Source organism: Balearica regulorum, chromosome 7 (assembly GCF_011004875.1).
Source record: "Balearica regulorum gibbericeps isolate bBalReg1 chromosome 7, bBalReg1.pri, whole genome shotgun sequence".
Taxonomy (NCBI): Eukaryota; Metazoa; Chordata; class Aves; order Gruiformes; family Gruidae; genus Balearica; species Balearica regulorum.
The window spans coordinates 21,051,892-21,068,410 of NC_046190.1; the positions used below are offsets into that span (position 1 = coordinate 21,051,892).

Genomic DNA, 16,519 nt, shown 5'->3' on the forward strand with positions numbered 1-16,519 from the left:
TACTGAATATAAAGCATGCCTGATAGACCTTAACTTTGATTATGCCCCGTGTTATCCTTTTCTGTTCCCTTTGCCACTTAAGCTTTTTTTAGGGCTGAGCATGGACAGGCTTTGTTATGAATCTGCACTGTGTGTTACTTCAGCCACAACCTAAGCAAGGTCCAAGACATGTGATGTTTTGTGCATTCCTGCAAGCTATCTTGTGACTCCAGCCATTCTTTCAGGAGGTGTCTGTAGCCCATGCTGCATTTTCCTGCTAAGGCAGGGCTGGAAACAACATGCAGTTCCCTGCTGAATAGAGTGTGATACAAATTCTTTGAATAGCCCTGTCTTCAATACTGGGATGGGTTCTCTACGTCTCCATGTCACTTTCCTTGTGTGCCTAAGCTGGAGAAGTGGTACCAGGCATGTGAGGGCTGGATGGTGGGCATGTGTTCAGCACAAAGTTTATTTTGCTGAAGGGTCCTGATCCTAGCTTAAAAGGCCAATTTCCTTGGCTGAGCTATTCTTCCCTCACGTTCCTCATTATTGTCTGGTTTCTCCAGGGGTAAATTGGAAGTAGCCTACTTCTCTTCAGTGTATTCCTGCACTGGTCTTCAACCAAGTGAACAGACTGCTCCTGGAGGATCCATCCCTGGTTTCAAGCAGTGCCATGCACAGTTGGGACTGTGGACTGGGGAGCAGTGTCTGCAGACGTGCACGTCTTGGGAACCTATCAGTACTTGGTTGCATTCAACCCTCGGTATTCTGATTAAAGAAGCTACAGTAGCCTGGGATACTGCAGCTATTAGTCTTACTGCAAAGCAGTTCCTATCTGTGCCTTAAATTCCCTAGTGGATCTGGACACCATCTTCCAGATGACTCTCTCTGTTTTGGCTAAAACCTGCTTCTTTAGATATTCTCTATTTTTGCATGTTAGTGGAATTAACTGAAGTGGAAAAAATATCCCTGAAAAAGTCTCAATATTTTCAATCTTTGTTTTGAAACGCCTATCTGAAATGCAAGGAAAAGATGTTTTGAATTGAACAATGTATGTGTTTCAAGCCCAAGCGAAACTTATTTTGACATATTTCTTTTACCTGAAAAATGAAGACTTTTGGTTGTTGTTGACTTTTGTCTTGGCCAGTAAGTGACCCAAAAGATGACTTTTATTGCCGCTGTCATATGCAGTGCATGCCATGGGTCTGTTTGCGAGTTTGCCCTGGCAACATACCTCCCTTGGCCCCTGAGGAATCCCTTGGACGGCGTTATCATGCACTTGGTTTCAAAAGAAGAGCTCCTGTGCCCTGTCCTCCCTTCTCCACCCCATAAATCCTACTGTCTCAGCGATTTGGCTCCCATAGCCAGGGTGTCTGAGGGCATACTGGGCTTCTGAAGAATTTCTTCTCCCAGGTCCTTTACAAAGCAAGCCCTCTGCTCTTGCCTGGGCTTTCTGGGCAACGATGTGGGCCATGTCTTGGCTAAGCCAACGGGTTTTACTCTGAGTGTGTCAGTAGCCCAAGGCATTGCTTAGCTGTGTCTTGCTGTCACCGTGTGCTCTGCTGCCAGCCCGTATGCATCTATCTTCTTGTTCGTGACTCGGGCATCAGGGTTTCTGAAGCAGGGACTGACCTTATGCTTTGTCTGCCTGGTGCTGCCCCACTGAGCCAGTGCCTGGGGCTTGTGGGTCGTTTAGTTTGGTTGCTAAAAAGACAAAAGGCACAGAAGTTGCTTGTAAGTTGTCTTTGTGGACTGTGTGAAGGATCTGCATGTGCCTCAGCTGCTTTTAAACATCACTGTCACTTCCAGGGTCAGGATATGTGTCTCATTTAAAGTTGTGTTACCTCCCACATCTTAAAGCTCAGTCTAGTTCCTTTTGTGGTGTGAAGCACATTGAGCGAGCCCAGTAGGTTACACCTCTTGGCAGCACCACCTTGCTCACACTGTGCTGTAAACAGTTTGCTGCTGCTTGGGTCATCCTCATGCATTTGCATTCATAATTTTGTAATTTTCAGTTTGACTTTGTGATGTACCTAAGGACATAATAGGGTCCTTAGTGTTACAATATGAGTGATTCACAATCCACAATGCAGTGACTCCCTTCCCCTTCAATAACTCCATCACAGAAGGAGGGAGCAGAAGTGACGTGAGCTTACTTATAAAGAGGCCGAATAATGCACTGGACAAAGAAAGAGCTGAACTGATTTTACTTTTTAAAAGCAGTGCTAAAGAAAATAATTATTCTATTCTCATTGTTGAACACTGCCACTTTACTGGACCTTACTTCAGTCAACCTCATTTTCTCTTATCTCTTCATAGTTTTGGACTACTATCATTTTAGGCATCAATGTTGAGCTGCCAAATAGATGAAAATTGTTATTGACAAGAAAGGACTTAATAAACAGGAAATATTTAAAGAGATTCTCATGTAAACAAATAATTTATGTTGATGATATTTAATATTTTGATTTGAGACCTAATGACTGAAAATGGCTTCATATAAAAATTAATTACAAGTTAATAAATTAATTGTTAATGATTAATGATATAACCACAGTATAATTAATGGTGTTGATTAACATTTAATTGTTAAATAATATAATTAGAAATTATAAATTACATATTTATTGACCTGAAAGCATGAGCAGCCACGAAACTGCTGATATGGGAATCTCTGACATTTCTGATACTTTATTCTTCAACACGAAAACAATATCTCAGTCCCAAAATGTAAGAGTAGGAGTTAGTAAAAGTTACTTGAATATGTCTGAAAACCAGGATTAGGTTTTACATGACAAACTGTTTCAGCAGCTCACTAATTTCTAGCCTGTGTGCTGTAGGGTAATCAGTGCAATTCCCAGGAAATCCATGAAGGTTTTAATGAGCCGTGACATGTCAGCACGAAGCAGTGCAGTGTGAGGAAGCTTTTGGCAAAGGCTGATGCGCATAGATCCTGGCTTCTGAGGAGCCAGCTGCTGATCCGGACACTTGCCCAGGGAACTCGAATAGTGGGAACTCTGTCCCACCTCAGTTCAGTTCTTTCTCTATAAAATTACTGTATCCATAATCTTTCTCATTCATAAATACGTTTGCTAAACAAGTTTCCCATGCTGTTGCTGTTTTAGGATACTCAGTGTAGGTGTTTCTGCTAGAATGCTTTTGTTCTTTTTTAGAGGACAGGGATTACCCTGTTCTCTAATTTTTCCAAGATTCAACTTTTGCAAAAGTCACTGATCTTGAAGGTATATATCCCTCTGGGTTCTGGGTGTGTGCATCAAAACCTTCACTCAGCTAAAGTGATTCTGACTTTTTGTAGATGCTTGCTCTAGTGGTTTTGTAGGTAGCATAAAAACCTGAATCTATTCTTTTGAGTTTTAGAGCTCCACTTTTACACTGAACCATCGATAGGTATTTTGGAAGTGAAGCTACATGCTGACAAACGATGTCCATGGCAAGCTGGCAGAGTCATCCCAGTGACATCCATAAACAAAACCAGGGACGAAAGTGACTACTCTTTTGAGCCCAAGGAAGTTACGTTCATTTCAGATTTCAGCATCCGAAATGTAATACTTGTGACTGGGAGCTACTTTATTTTTTTAATTTGGTGGTCTAGTGTTTTGGATTGCTATGCTCAAACTTTAAATTAATGATTTTATTTTAATCCGTTCTAAAATGTAAAGGCAAGTATCATATTCATACAAAGTGAAAGACCAAGACATTTCAATTAACATTTAAGTGAAGCCAACTCTTCCTCAGGCAGATACCCCCCCCTCTCCTAATCAGAATTGCAGCACTGAGATTCCATAAGCAAAAACAAGAGTGAATGAAAACTCAAGCAAAATTTGTAACAGGAAGGATCTCTTTTATTACGTCAACTAATGCAGCTAAAAATAAGAAACAGACATACTTTTTGTGTACACAAACATTCTGGCATGCACAGAGATAAAACTGGATTTGATTTTTGTTGAATAAACACCAATGCGTGCATTAAAATGAACAGAGAAAAGGGACGGCTACTGGCAGATGGGGCAGATTTTTTAAATTCTTTTTGCTGAAGTGTTCTTAGTATCATGGGTGAAGAGACTTGCCCATGGCACTCTTTGAATTGCCTGGATCCCTTTAACAGTTGTTAATTTCCATTGAAAACTTGCTGAGTAGCAGCTAAAGATTTGGGGGAACAAGCGCTGGAGAATGATGTACTGAGTACTATGATAAAAGTAGCCCAGAAACAAGATGCAGTGGCTTTCAAGAGGTTCCTCCCTTCCTCCACCCCCCCACCCCCCAAACCACACACAAAAAATGCATCCTAGGTGGTCGAGGAGGCATTGCCTAGAAATACAAAGTGCCTGAATTGCACATGTGATTGTTACACTGGGATAAAAGCTGGAGTCGGAACAAGGGCAGATCCCGCTGCTTCAGTATTTGTACTCTTTGAAAAGCCAATTTGCCAAGCAGCATAACAAGAGCCTAACAAGTGGATGGACATATGGGGAGGCAAAATAATTGTGCATTAGGAAGACGGTGCAGATGTGAGCTGAAGTAAGGGCGTAACTCCATATGGCGCATTGCTGACCTTCAGTTGGTGCCTGAATGACAGTACGCGGTGCGGGTCGCACCATCTGAGGGATGTTGTACTGGGAGCGGGGCTGAAACCAGACAGAACTGGATTTACGCAGATCATCTGCTTCCTGGAAAACAATAAAGCAGCTACCAACAGCTGTTGTGCCCGAGATCATCAGGGTATTACCGCACCTTGCAACTCTAACACTTTCCCTATAACACTTAGTGCATACCGTGCTTCTGGAAAAAAAAAAATACTGTTACTGCTACTAAGGTGGTGATGGCTCTTAATCCCTGTTAATTCCCTCTGAAGGGAGAGCATAGGTGAGTGTGCAGGATACCTGATTTCTGTCCATGTTCTCTATGGTTTAAAAGCCTTTGTATGTCTTTGGAGAGGAAATTACTTAATCCTTTCAAACATAGAGTATTAAAAATCCTGTGGTTAGCATGTTTATTTGAGAAACATCATGGATTTTTTTTTATAAACTAACCCTAGAGGGATGTGCATGTTAGGTAGAATAGCTGTGGCACTCAGGAAAGTGTGACGAGTGGAGGGCTTAATTCTTCAATCTAGAAATCCTTTGATAAAATATACTTGATAAGTCCAAACTGTGACTTATGGTTTATTATCATTTGTTTCTCCCTTTCCCTTTCATCTGTTAACCTAACACTGGCTAAGAGTTTGGCCTCGTTTTATCAATGGCTGCTTGAAGTGCTCAGGAGGATTTGCTCCAGTATTCACCAGAAGTCTTTGATATATGAGATTGTAGGCTAAAACCAATAATCTTTTGTGAGGAAGTGTCACAATACATACATCGATCATCTGAGCCTCTATCTGTCAGACTCTCCCAACCTAACCGTATTTTTCATGACACAATGCGGCGCATGGCCTTTAAATTACCCATCTGTCTGACAAATCAGTGAGTGTGGCAGAAACTGGCAGCAGTTTGACATCCCCTATCACTTTAACTGAAGTGAAAGTAATGCAAACAGATTTATGGGATCCCCTTTGATTATAGACTATGAATATATTTGGAATTGATGTTTGGGAGAGAGACACAACAGAGAGGCAGGAAAGGCTTGTAGGCAAAAGCACTAGCAATGGGTTTGCAGCTTTGCATTTACTATGAGGGAGATTGTTCTGTGCTTAATTTTTTCCCTCATATGGCATATCTTATCTGAATACCTCTTACTTTTTTTTTTTTTTGTCTCGCATGATTATTTAGCTGTTCTAAATTCTTAACTTTATAAATATCAAGGCTGAGTTTTCTTAAACATATTTGCAGTACTGCTGTTAAAAATACCTGTAATGTTCATTGCATGTCAGTAAATATTGCTGAATTTCCAATTGTGTTCTGAATACAATGGAGCACAGCAGAATACAAATAGCTGATAATGGCTGCTCACTGCTGATGAGGACTTGAGTTCTGTGGTGGAGTAGAGCAAAGCATCAACTTGGCTTTTTTGATCCAATGGTTTATCTTTGTTGCAGAAGTAACCAAGACCTTGGCTTTTCCCCTTTGCTTCCATGCAAAGGGTTTGGTCATAGTGTATTAATTCCTCGAACCTGGTTCATAAGTAACATCTGCTATAACAAGGCTGCATTTTTAGAAAGGCAATTTTATCCTACTTATTGACACTGTTGTTTAAGTGTAGTGGTGAATTGTGATGGTGAAAGCTGGGACTGAGAACTACTGAGTATGTGTTGTGTACAGGCAACAACATGCCTATTCAAACAACTCTTGGCTGCAGTTGATCTCTTGAAGCCCTGAGCCATCCAGTCCAAGTAAGCAGTAGGGTGGTACCCTTTGGGCATTAGTACATTTGTTGAATCATTTTCTGAGCTCTCTGGAGCTTACACAAGCTTCTCTTGATACGCTGCTTGCCTTTCTTCAGAGAAGCCATAGACTTAAGTGATTCCCTTTTTAAAGAAATACTTTTCATGAATGAAGGGGCAGGCATTGGAAGTCGCTTAACAAAACAGATAGTTGTGGTTCAGCTGTGGTGGCTTTTGCCTGGATTCCAGGGGAAATTGTGATTTGTGGGGTTGCCATGGAAACTCAGCCCATTCTCTAAACACCTTCAGAGTTTCCTCCTGCCAGGCAGCACTGAGCTAGCAGCAATCTGTCACTGTGTGAGTTCTTGTAATTCTCTGTTATCGCAGCCATTGGTAGCTGTGGGGATCATGATCTACAGCTGCTTAGATCTGAGATAAGCTTTTCTAAATCTGAAGTCTTTCTCCTGAATTTTGTTTGGGGGATGCTGGCATAACCTTGAGCCGAATTTGGTTTGTTCATTCCAGCCTGCAATCTAAACCACTGGCTGTCATCAGCATCGTGGCTCTGTGGGTCTTTCAAAATAATGGAGGGAAGATGCCTTCTGAGACAGGTATTTTCTAAACAAACCAGAGTGTTTTTTCCCTTTTGCTCCAACTAGTGTTTACCTTGAAAAGAGAGAAACAGGTAACATTCTCCTCTGCGTGCTAAACTGTAGAGGCATTTTTGTTAAGATGATTGCTACACAGAACAAAACAGGCCTGCTGCTCAATGGAAAAGGTGCTGGCAAATGGAGTTAATCACTGATGGGATGGGTACTTTCCAGCCCACAGTTACTCATTTGGAAACCACATCCCAGCTCCTGTAAACGGGTTGTTGGCAGTGTCACTCCTGCGTTGTTAGGCACTCTTCATCTCCAGCCTTTGCACATGATGATGAGAGGCCTTTTTGACTTCCTGGCACAGGCTTCTGCCAAGCTTGTGGCACCTGGGTTCTTGTACAAGCATCTCTCACATCCCTAGGTGAGGAGGTGGAGACAGTGATGCCAAGTGTTGCATCTCCTCACACAAGGTTGTGTCTGCAGAATTTCACAAAGCCTCTGTGGAAATAGCAGGGCAGTTTGTAACCAAACTTCTAGGGGTTGTAGGGAGGAACAAGTACAGCAGACAGCAGAGATCTTGGTGTCTGACTGAGGTTGACATATAGGTTTTGAAGTGCCCAGGAGCCTCTGGCTGCTCCCTACAGGAAAGGCTTGGTGGTCTTTGGGGTCTGTCTGTCTCTCTTCGTGTCTGGAACTTGGTTAGTGGGAACCTATATAAAGCTTTGTTTTGGCTAAAGGAAACCCTGATGTATTTGCATTTAGCATCTAGTTGACTAGGACATCCCCAGTGGTTGCTGTTTTTTCAAACCCAAGCTACTCCTGTTGTAAAATCTCCATCCACAGGTCTCACATCAGCTCCTGCCTGCCTGCATCCCACATCCATTCTGAAAACACACTCATTGGAGAGAGCCCTTTGTGCAAGTCCCACACCTTGTTGGTGTTTGTGAGGGAAGCCACATCTACAGAGGAGCACAGAAGACAGATATACTATCCCAGTGTAGTGTTCAAAGCATGGGCACCAGCTAGGCTAGCATCACTGTGAAAAGGAAAGCTACAGATGGTGTCTTTGCTAAGGTAGTTCCTCTGATATAATCCTGTTTCTGCTATGAGTTTTTTTCAAGCACAGCTTTCTCAGTCAGGGATCTCACCAAGGCAGGCATGACTTTGGTGGACTTGTGGCTTTAGGCATGTTCTGCATAGCTCTGGTGGCAGAGCAGAGGGCACACGTGAGCAAAGTCACATTGGGTTCCCTTTTGGTTTAAACCAGTCCTAGGCTATTCTGTGTAGGCAGGAGCTCTGAAACCCAAGGAAAGCATTGCTTTTTAGTGCTGACCTTTGGTACAGCATAGTTGGAATGTCATGTCTAGGACCCAGTGAATGATACTAGATGAAGATCTCTAAGTGCAGCCTGGCCCCTCTGCTTATAGTCCCTTTGGCTAGCTGCTGATGAGTCAAAACACCTGCTTTTTATGAATAATGAATTTTTCTTTACCTCTAGGGAAGATGCATAAACTTCACTCGGGTGAAATCAGATGGAACCTCTGCCCCTTACAGCCCACCACCGAAGTTGCCACGGCCTGACAATGTTCCTCTCAACAACTCTCCAAGGAATTTGTCTCCTCCTGTGTCTCTGCAGCCTCCTTCTAGGCAGCCACCTCCTGGACCACCCCCATCCCGAGCCCCTCCTGGACCTCCTCCTTCGCGCCCACCCCCACAGCCCATGGCTTAGAGTGCAGCAAAACCCTGATCGACAAAACATGTCCCTTTGCTGAACACGGCATATTTATTGAGTATTGGTTTACAGTTAAAGATATCACAATTTGTTGCTGGTCAGCAAAAAAAGAAGAAGAAAAAAAAAAAGAAAAATTGCCAAGTGTCAATTTTAGTATATGAATATATTTATACCACACGTGCTGAGTAAACATTCAGTGGATAGATTCAGAGCTATGAGGTATAGAAACAAACCAAAATGATCATCTAGATACAGTAGCAGCTTTTGTATGTATACATTTGAAGATCTATTTACATATGACATTTGTCTGACTTGGTGTGTCAGAACATTCGTTAATAACTTTAGCCAGTACACATGCATCAGTTGTTTTGATAGCTGCCACCTGCAAGTTGGTTAAACATAGTTCATTGAGGAATTTTCTTTTTCCCCCCAACAGTACTGCATCCAGATGTTAATATGGAACAATAATTGCAAAGATAACTTTCTGCCTTTGGTTCTGCAGGTGGAATTTCCGTGAAAGTTTATAAGAAGACTATAACAATGAGGTAAGATGGGACTATGTGCCAATAATCTAGCAACAGTAATCTAGCATAGAAGAGCAGTATTTTTTCCTCCTAAGAAAACCAGTTTTGAGCCTGCCATCTCTGCATATGTTTAGACTTGGTTGCATAGGATAGCCACTGAAGGCCAGATATTGGTTCTAGAAATCCAAACCTTGAACAAGACCTGAGTTCAGATTTGTACAAGGTTCAGAGGAATTTTGAGAAAAATGTTTTGGCTAGGTGTTTAGTTTTCATTTACAGAAAACACAGTCCAAAATGGAACAAATATACATGCTATTTGAGCATGAATGCTGTAATATGCAAACAGCATGTGTTAGTTATATCAGCAGCATTGAAAGACCGATTCCATTGCTATTTAATTAGATAAATTTCTTTTTTTATCTTGCTGCCAAGCAGAACTAGATTCTCTTGTGATTCAAACATGAATTCCTCTAGGAGTTGTTCTTTCTTTAGACAGCCCAGATCCCACTAATATGTAACCTTGCAGTCTACCTGTGGTTGAGGGGCATGGCATGATGTGTTAGGATGAGCTTTTATCCCTCTTTCGTATAATGTTTGGCTAGAGTATTTCCCAAACATTGTGATTGCTCACCCATGACCTCAATTCCATGTGTCATCAGAAAGTGATGTGAACACCCACACAGAGGTGGGAATTTATGACGCGGGACTGTGGGACAGCCCATGAATAGTGTTCACTAAGCAATACCTGAGTGGGTTGTGCCCAGATCATTCCCTAGTGAATCAAAATAACATCTGAGCTTGCTTTTTCTCCACCACTACCTATCATATTGTATTGGAGGGGGTGGCTGCAAATCCCTACGCTGGTTCGCTTTGGCACTGGCTGTGTTATTACCTGTAGAAATTATGTTTATGTTGCATTATGACACAGCATATACCTATCTCTCCATCTGTGTGTAGGTGTGGGTATGTAGCACATCACACTAGTTATTGGCACATAAGTCCAAGACAGAACACTAACTGTAGTGTGCAGTTACTCTAGATTTAAGGCCTCTTCATGCAGTTGTTACAGGCATAGAAAGTTGTACTGGGACAAATAGAAATCAAGCTTACTATTTCCAGTGGAAGTCCCACTTGCAGACCACCATACCAAGCTCTCATCAGTCTATGCTGATCACTGTGACATGCCGTGTGTATACAGCTGAGGCTGTCAAAGATAAACTCAGAAGAACCACAGAGCCTCTTTCTCCTCTTGCACTGCTCTGCTCTGTTGAGTTATGCTCTTACCTCATGTATATTGGTGCAAGTAGTGGAATCACACTCATGGATGCCAGCTGGCCTTGGAGCTGTTCCTAATTTAGGCCTGAGCCAGCAAAGCACTTCTGCATGCATTAAAATATCCTGCAGGTCAAGAGGAACATCCTTATGTCCAAGTACTTTGCTGACCTGTGACTTCATTGTGATCAGAAAGGAGAATTGGGGTGCAGTCAACCCTATCCTTATTCTTTGTAGTCACTTGAATAGGGTCTGCATAATTTGGTCCATAAGAATGGATTTGTGTTTGGAGGAGAGAGAAGTGTGTGTGTATGTGTGTGTGTGTGTCTGTGTTTGCATGTGGGAACTGTGTAGGTTTTTGTTTGGTTTCTCTTCCTTTACAAAAATTGCTTGGAGAGTAGCACTCCTATGAATGGAAAGGGCTTTTGCAGCCAGTGCAACACCCAGTCTTCACTTACTTATCTCCATTTCTTTCAGTTGAAAGGTGAAACTAAAACATGTCCAGTTTTCCACCACAGTTCTAGTGAAGCTCCACTTTTGACACCAGTGAAAGGAACTGGATGACTCCAGCAAGGGGGTAGGGGCCTAGATGTCGAGGGGGAAGGTGCTTTACAAGCAGAGATCATTGGCTGATGTTATTTTGGTCGTATGAAAGCCTATGTGAAATAAATGTGCTGGGTCTAAGGCCAGTTGTACTGTGTACATACGGTTGAACCTAACAGCCTCTCATGTTAGCTGTCTAAGAATAATTAGCCAACAAATGCTAACCAGGAATTGAAATTACAGAGGGGAATAAACCCGATTCCCCTACCAGGACAAAACATGGCGTTTGAGGTTTAGCTGCTTGTGGAAGAGGGGCAGACCACTGCTCTGTAGATGCCAAGTCTCTTATCAGCAGGCGGTGATGAGATGGAAACAGTGGTGGAGCTCACAAATGATATAATAATAATAATAAAAGGGAAAACTTGCTTACAGGATTAGTATCCGCTAATAAAGTTGAATTCATAGGTTAGGAGTAAACTTTAGCTAATGAAAAAGCCTGGGAACCAGATTTTTTATTGTCTTGCACCTGTACAGATCTTGAGAGGTGTCGGTAAAGTTGTTGCATATTTTCATTGATGTTAATGTTGGTAGGATTTGACTCACTTCCAGTGAGAATGGAGGTATTGGCTTAGGCAGGGCTCCTCACAATCATACATCCAACATGCCTGTTGTTTGCAGCTGAGGAGAATATTCTTCTTTGGTGGAATAGCTAGTCTTACAGAGATAACAGGTACTAACAATTTCTGCATAACTTGCAAGTACAGCAAGGATAAGGAGGGGTTTGGGCTTTCAAGTGATCAGATACGTACATGATAAAGCAGGAAGCACCGTGAATTTGAAAATCAGATTCAGCATAAATGGAGTTCCCAGCATTTTCACAACATAAAATTAAGCATTTCGTGTGAAACTCAAGTTTTGGCTGCAGCTTCTGTGATGGGAGCACTGCAGGTTTAGTTTGCCAGTGAAGCGGGAAGAAGAGAAAGTGAACCTGAACTGAATTGCTTTTGCAAAGGTGGGGGCAGTGAATATGCTGCACTGGCTACAGAAAGACCTTTTGGTTGTGTAGAAATGTACCCATTTGCAGTGATCTTAGGCACTGTAACAATGCAGTGGGAGAACTGGTTGCTATTTTACCATCTGTTGAACTTGATCCTTACCTGTTGTAAATCAACATAGGCCAACTCAAATCAAGGCAGTAATACTGGTGTCTATCAGCTGAGAGCTGGCTCAAAATAAATGAAGGGACAAAATCCTCTAACTGGCTTTATATTTCAATATGTTTCTTTCAGTATGCTTGTATGTCAGTTGTGATTACAGTAGTTATACTGCTAAGAAATGTTCTCATGTGGGATGATTTCCCTGTATTTTCCAGCACATAGCATCATCTGAAACTTGCAAAAAAGTGAGTATTTAATGCTTCCCCAAATCCAAGAGAAAAATGTGGATTCGGAGAACCTTTGGCTCACACATAGCACATATGTGAAATGACACAAGGTGCAAAGCAGCGGGGAGGGAAACCCCATGTGTTTAAAACTGAGACAGAACCACATTGATCAAAGCATATTTATGGCCATCTTTCAACCTCAGTGCATGTATTGCCATCTGTGGGAGTAGCCTGCAGAGCAGACGGCCCTAAACGTAAAAAGGAAAAAAAAAAAAGAAAGAAAAAGAATCAGCTCCTCTTTTGAATGAGCGAGCATAACAATGAATGACATTATTTCATGAACTGTACCAGTTCAAATGCATGTGCACCTGGTGCTCCTAATGCTTTTTACTCCTGTTGGTCTTTAGACAACATGATCAGTAATATGCTTTCTCTTTTTAATCGTTTGCTGTTTTTATTGTTGTTGTTTTGTTTTGTTTTTTAAAAACATTTCACTGAGAAAACAGCCCTACTTCTGTAAATATAGAGTTTAATTTGGAGGAGACAGCACACTTCTGGATGTTACTGCTGGACAGTTATTTATTAAAAGGGGCTTAAGGTGAATAAATACAGGTGGCTCAGGATACATGCATGCAAGTGTGATAATGCAGTATAGCATTTTCAGTTCTCTGTAGTTTTGAGGGAAGGGGAATTTTGGGGTCATCCTAGTTTGTTTAGAAGTTTGTAACTGATCTGATACTTTTCAATAATGCAATAGAGATTCCTAACATGTAACAGTGCTTGAACAGATGTGTAGATTATGATAGATTTTTCATTTGGGGATTGGGGCGGTAGTGAAGGAGAAATATTTTAGTTTTTAAGGGAAAAAAAATCTACTAAACTTTTTTTAAGAAAAAGATGTGTGTTTTCAGAAACAGTGGGGATGTGGGCTGATAGACAGCCAGGGCGTGGAGATGAAGGACAGAGGAAGCAGTTGGGTTTTTGAGGGACAAAGAAGTTTTACACGGGGATGTGGGTTTGTTACTGGTACATGTGGTACAAATTTCTGTAACTGACATGCTGCTTCCATGTTATAACCATATAACCTTTATACATTTTATGCGCCTGCTCCATTTTTCTGAGAAAACCTTGCAAATGTAATGCCTGCATGCAAATGTGGGAGATGTAGCCAAAGTTTTATAATCCAACATAATGTAGTCTTAATGGATTCAAAATCAACAATAAAAGTGCTTACTGGTTAAACACTACAGAGAATTTCATTGCAGGGTCATTTTAAGAGGGGATAAGCTTGTCTGTACCTGGTTTCTAATCAGCTCAGCCATCTAATGTTCAGGAGGAGAACGTGGGTTAGGCTGTCAGAATTCCCATCCCCAAGTTGCTATTGATTCATTATTTGACTACAGATAAAGGTATGTTCTGTGCCTCAGTTTTCTGTTTCTAGCCTGAGAATTTCAATCTTTGCCTAATTCAAAGGTAAGGCATCGTTTGTTGGAAACCCTTTTAGATCTCAGGTAGCAGGGTAGAAATGCTGAATAAATTCCACTGGAGTCAGTGCTCAAACATTGATTGGCATATGGGGCAAGATCTGAACTTATTGCTACTATCTTGAAGAGAAGTCATCTAACACATAAAAACAACAAAGTAAGAGCCATACAAGATAAGATGCTAGAGCTCAAGACTCTAGCAAAGAGAAATTCTATGGCAAATCCTACACCTATGAAAACACTGAGTCACCAGACTCTAACCAAGGTCTGTACTCAAACACAACTGCTGATTTTTAGGAGTCTTGCCTGAAGGATGCAGGACTGGATCATAAGACCCCTTCTCCCTCACTGAAGCTAGCTTTTTCTTCCCTACTGCTGCTAATGCACCATCTGTATCTCTTCGAGCCCCATTAAAGATTTGGGCAGGGGGTGGGGGTGCTGGTGGAAACATAAGACAGGCAACAAGGTCGACAAGGGTAGGCCACAAAAATCTCCAACCCCAGCAGGCTGCAATTATGGGTAAGGAAGGCTGCTGCAAAGCTGCTGAGCTGTGCTACACAGTCTGCCCTGTGTGCAATGGGAAAGGAAGCTGGTCCTTGCACACACAGCCCCCTGAGCCCATGCGAGCCTCATCAGCACAAATGGTGGGCACTGATTTTTGAGGGTCTGGTAGCCACATGAAGTCATCGTGACAAAGCAGGTGGGAGCTGCGTGGTGGCTGAGCCGGGCACCCCTCTGCCTTTGGCAGCTCCAACTGGCTGTGCTGCTAATGGGAGCCAAAATCCTTTGCCTGGAGCTGTGCTCCTCCCTGGTGCAGTGAGGGGCTCTGACAAAAAGCCCAGGTTGCTCTCTGCTCCCCAAGCTGGCAAGACAATACTCACCCAGAATGGTTTTGTGGCCTTCGCTCTTTTTTGTTCCTCCATCTGCTTCTTATGTGAAAGGCAGGCTTGGGCTCTCGAAAGAGATCAGATAAACAAAAGCGTTCCTAGAGCCAAGGCTCTGGGCATTTTTGTTCTGCATTAACAAAAACCTGACACTGGCTGCAGCTGTTGCTGGTTAGGTTTATGCATGCCGGAGACAACAAAATTCAGATTTGACCTGAACTTCCCCAGAGATTGGGAATGTGCAGACCCAGGGCTTTGGTTACGGACTTGTCTATAAATAGCCTCTAGTGCTGATTTAGCATCTTTTATCAAACATACTTCACAGTCTCAGGAGTGGCATTTACATGTGAACATACACCAGCATACCCTATTTGGCTGCATGGAAGTCAGCAGTAAGAATTTTACTGGCTTCAGCAATCTGAGCCAGGAACTGAAAAAATGCCCTTTCCCCCGTCCTCTCATTCCTTAAGAAACCACAGGCAGAGCATGTTGCCCGCGCTGGAAGTTGTCTGATCTTTACTCTGTGAACGTGCTTCGCCCTTTGGATTAGAACTCATCTAAAGCTTCATCAGTTTCTGCAGCAAAGTTTCTTCCTCCCTGCACCTTGAGGACCCCCCTTTTCACTGCAAGGGAGGGTACACTGGAAGTTTCCTAGCCAGGTATTACTCTGATTTCTGACTGCAGCTCAGGAGTACTGTGAGATGGTGAGATGAGATGAGATGAGATGAGATGAGATGAGATGAGATGAGATGAGATGAGATGAGATGAGATGAGATGAGATGAGATGAGATGAGATGAGATGAGATGAGATGAGATGAAGGAGTTCCCTGAAAGTAAGGGAACATCCTGCTGAAAGGTTTTGTCTGTGACATTGAGAAATGTTTCCTTTTAAGCTTTCAGAGATGCATGGTGGTTGTGCATGGATAAATACTCCACTGAAGGTCCCTAGATAACCCCACCTCTGTCTCTGCCACAGAGTTCATTGAAGTGAGCTCTCCTCATGGCATCCTATCATTGCCAGGTAGCAGCTGAGTTGCCCTTTGTCCATGTTGGTGTCCTCCTGCATTCTGCTGAGCCTCTGGGCCGTGACTCTCGGGTGCAGACTGTTTCTTCATGATAGAAACAGGGACCCTGTAGAAATGTCCTGTCCACCAGAACAGTCACAGAGACCCTGGTGGGCTCTGTCTCTTCCCAAGCTAGCAGGTACAGCCAGGTACTACTGGTGCCTCGCAGCACTTGTCTTCTCAAGGGAAAAAAGTAGGCAGGGTGAAACTGCAGCTCTCTCCAGGCTCTGGAGTTTCCCAGCCCTCTGTCTATTTTTTGCCAATACTAATGGTTTGCATTGCTGAAGTGACTCACAGGTCAAAATAGGAAATAGCTCATTTACCTCCCAGCCACGCGCAGGAGCAGGTCTGCCCCTAATTCAGGCCAGCCGGACCCAGCACTGTCCCTGGAAGAGCAAGCAGGATGTTTCCCAGGTGGCCTCAGACAGTGGCTCTGCCATGGTCTCCTGGAAGGTGTATCTGGAGGGTGAATTTTGTGCATCCCACATGCATCCTATTGTTCTCCTTTTCCTGAGCCATGCACAGGCAGTGGCTGGCTGCTCCCCAGGGGCCCGAGCTGCAGCCTGCTGGTGCCAAGAGGGACTCTGAGGAGCTGACAGAGCACCCCTGGGTTCACCAACTCTTCTGCAGAGTTTTTTTTGTGGGGTGGCACAGCCAGCATTAAGACTTTCCTTCTCTCCTGTGATGCCTCCACAGGTGAATCAGGCAATGGCTGTT

At 42.9% G+C, this 16,519-nt stretch overlaps 1 protein-coding gene across 1 annotated transcript in view; it reads left to right on the forward strand.

Moving 5' to 3' along the window:
* Positions 1-12,261, forward strand: part of ANTXRL (ANTXR like) — a 60,503-nt gene extending 48,242 nt beyond the window's left edge. The window contains exon 18 of the mRNA XM_010305930.2: positions 8,414-12,261. Within this exon, the coding sequence (XP_010304232.2) occupies positions 8,414-8,644 (231 nt within the window). The 3' untranslated portion in view covers positions 8,645-12,261. The remainder of the gene's footprint in view (positions 1-8,413) is intronic.
* The last annotated feature ends 4,258 nt before the right edge of the window (positions 12,262-16,519 follow it).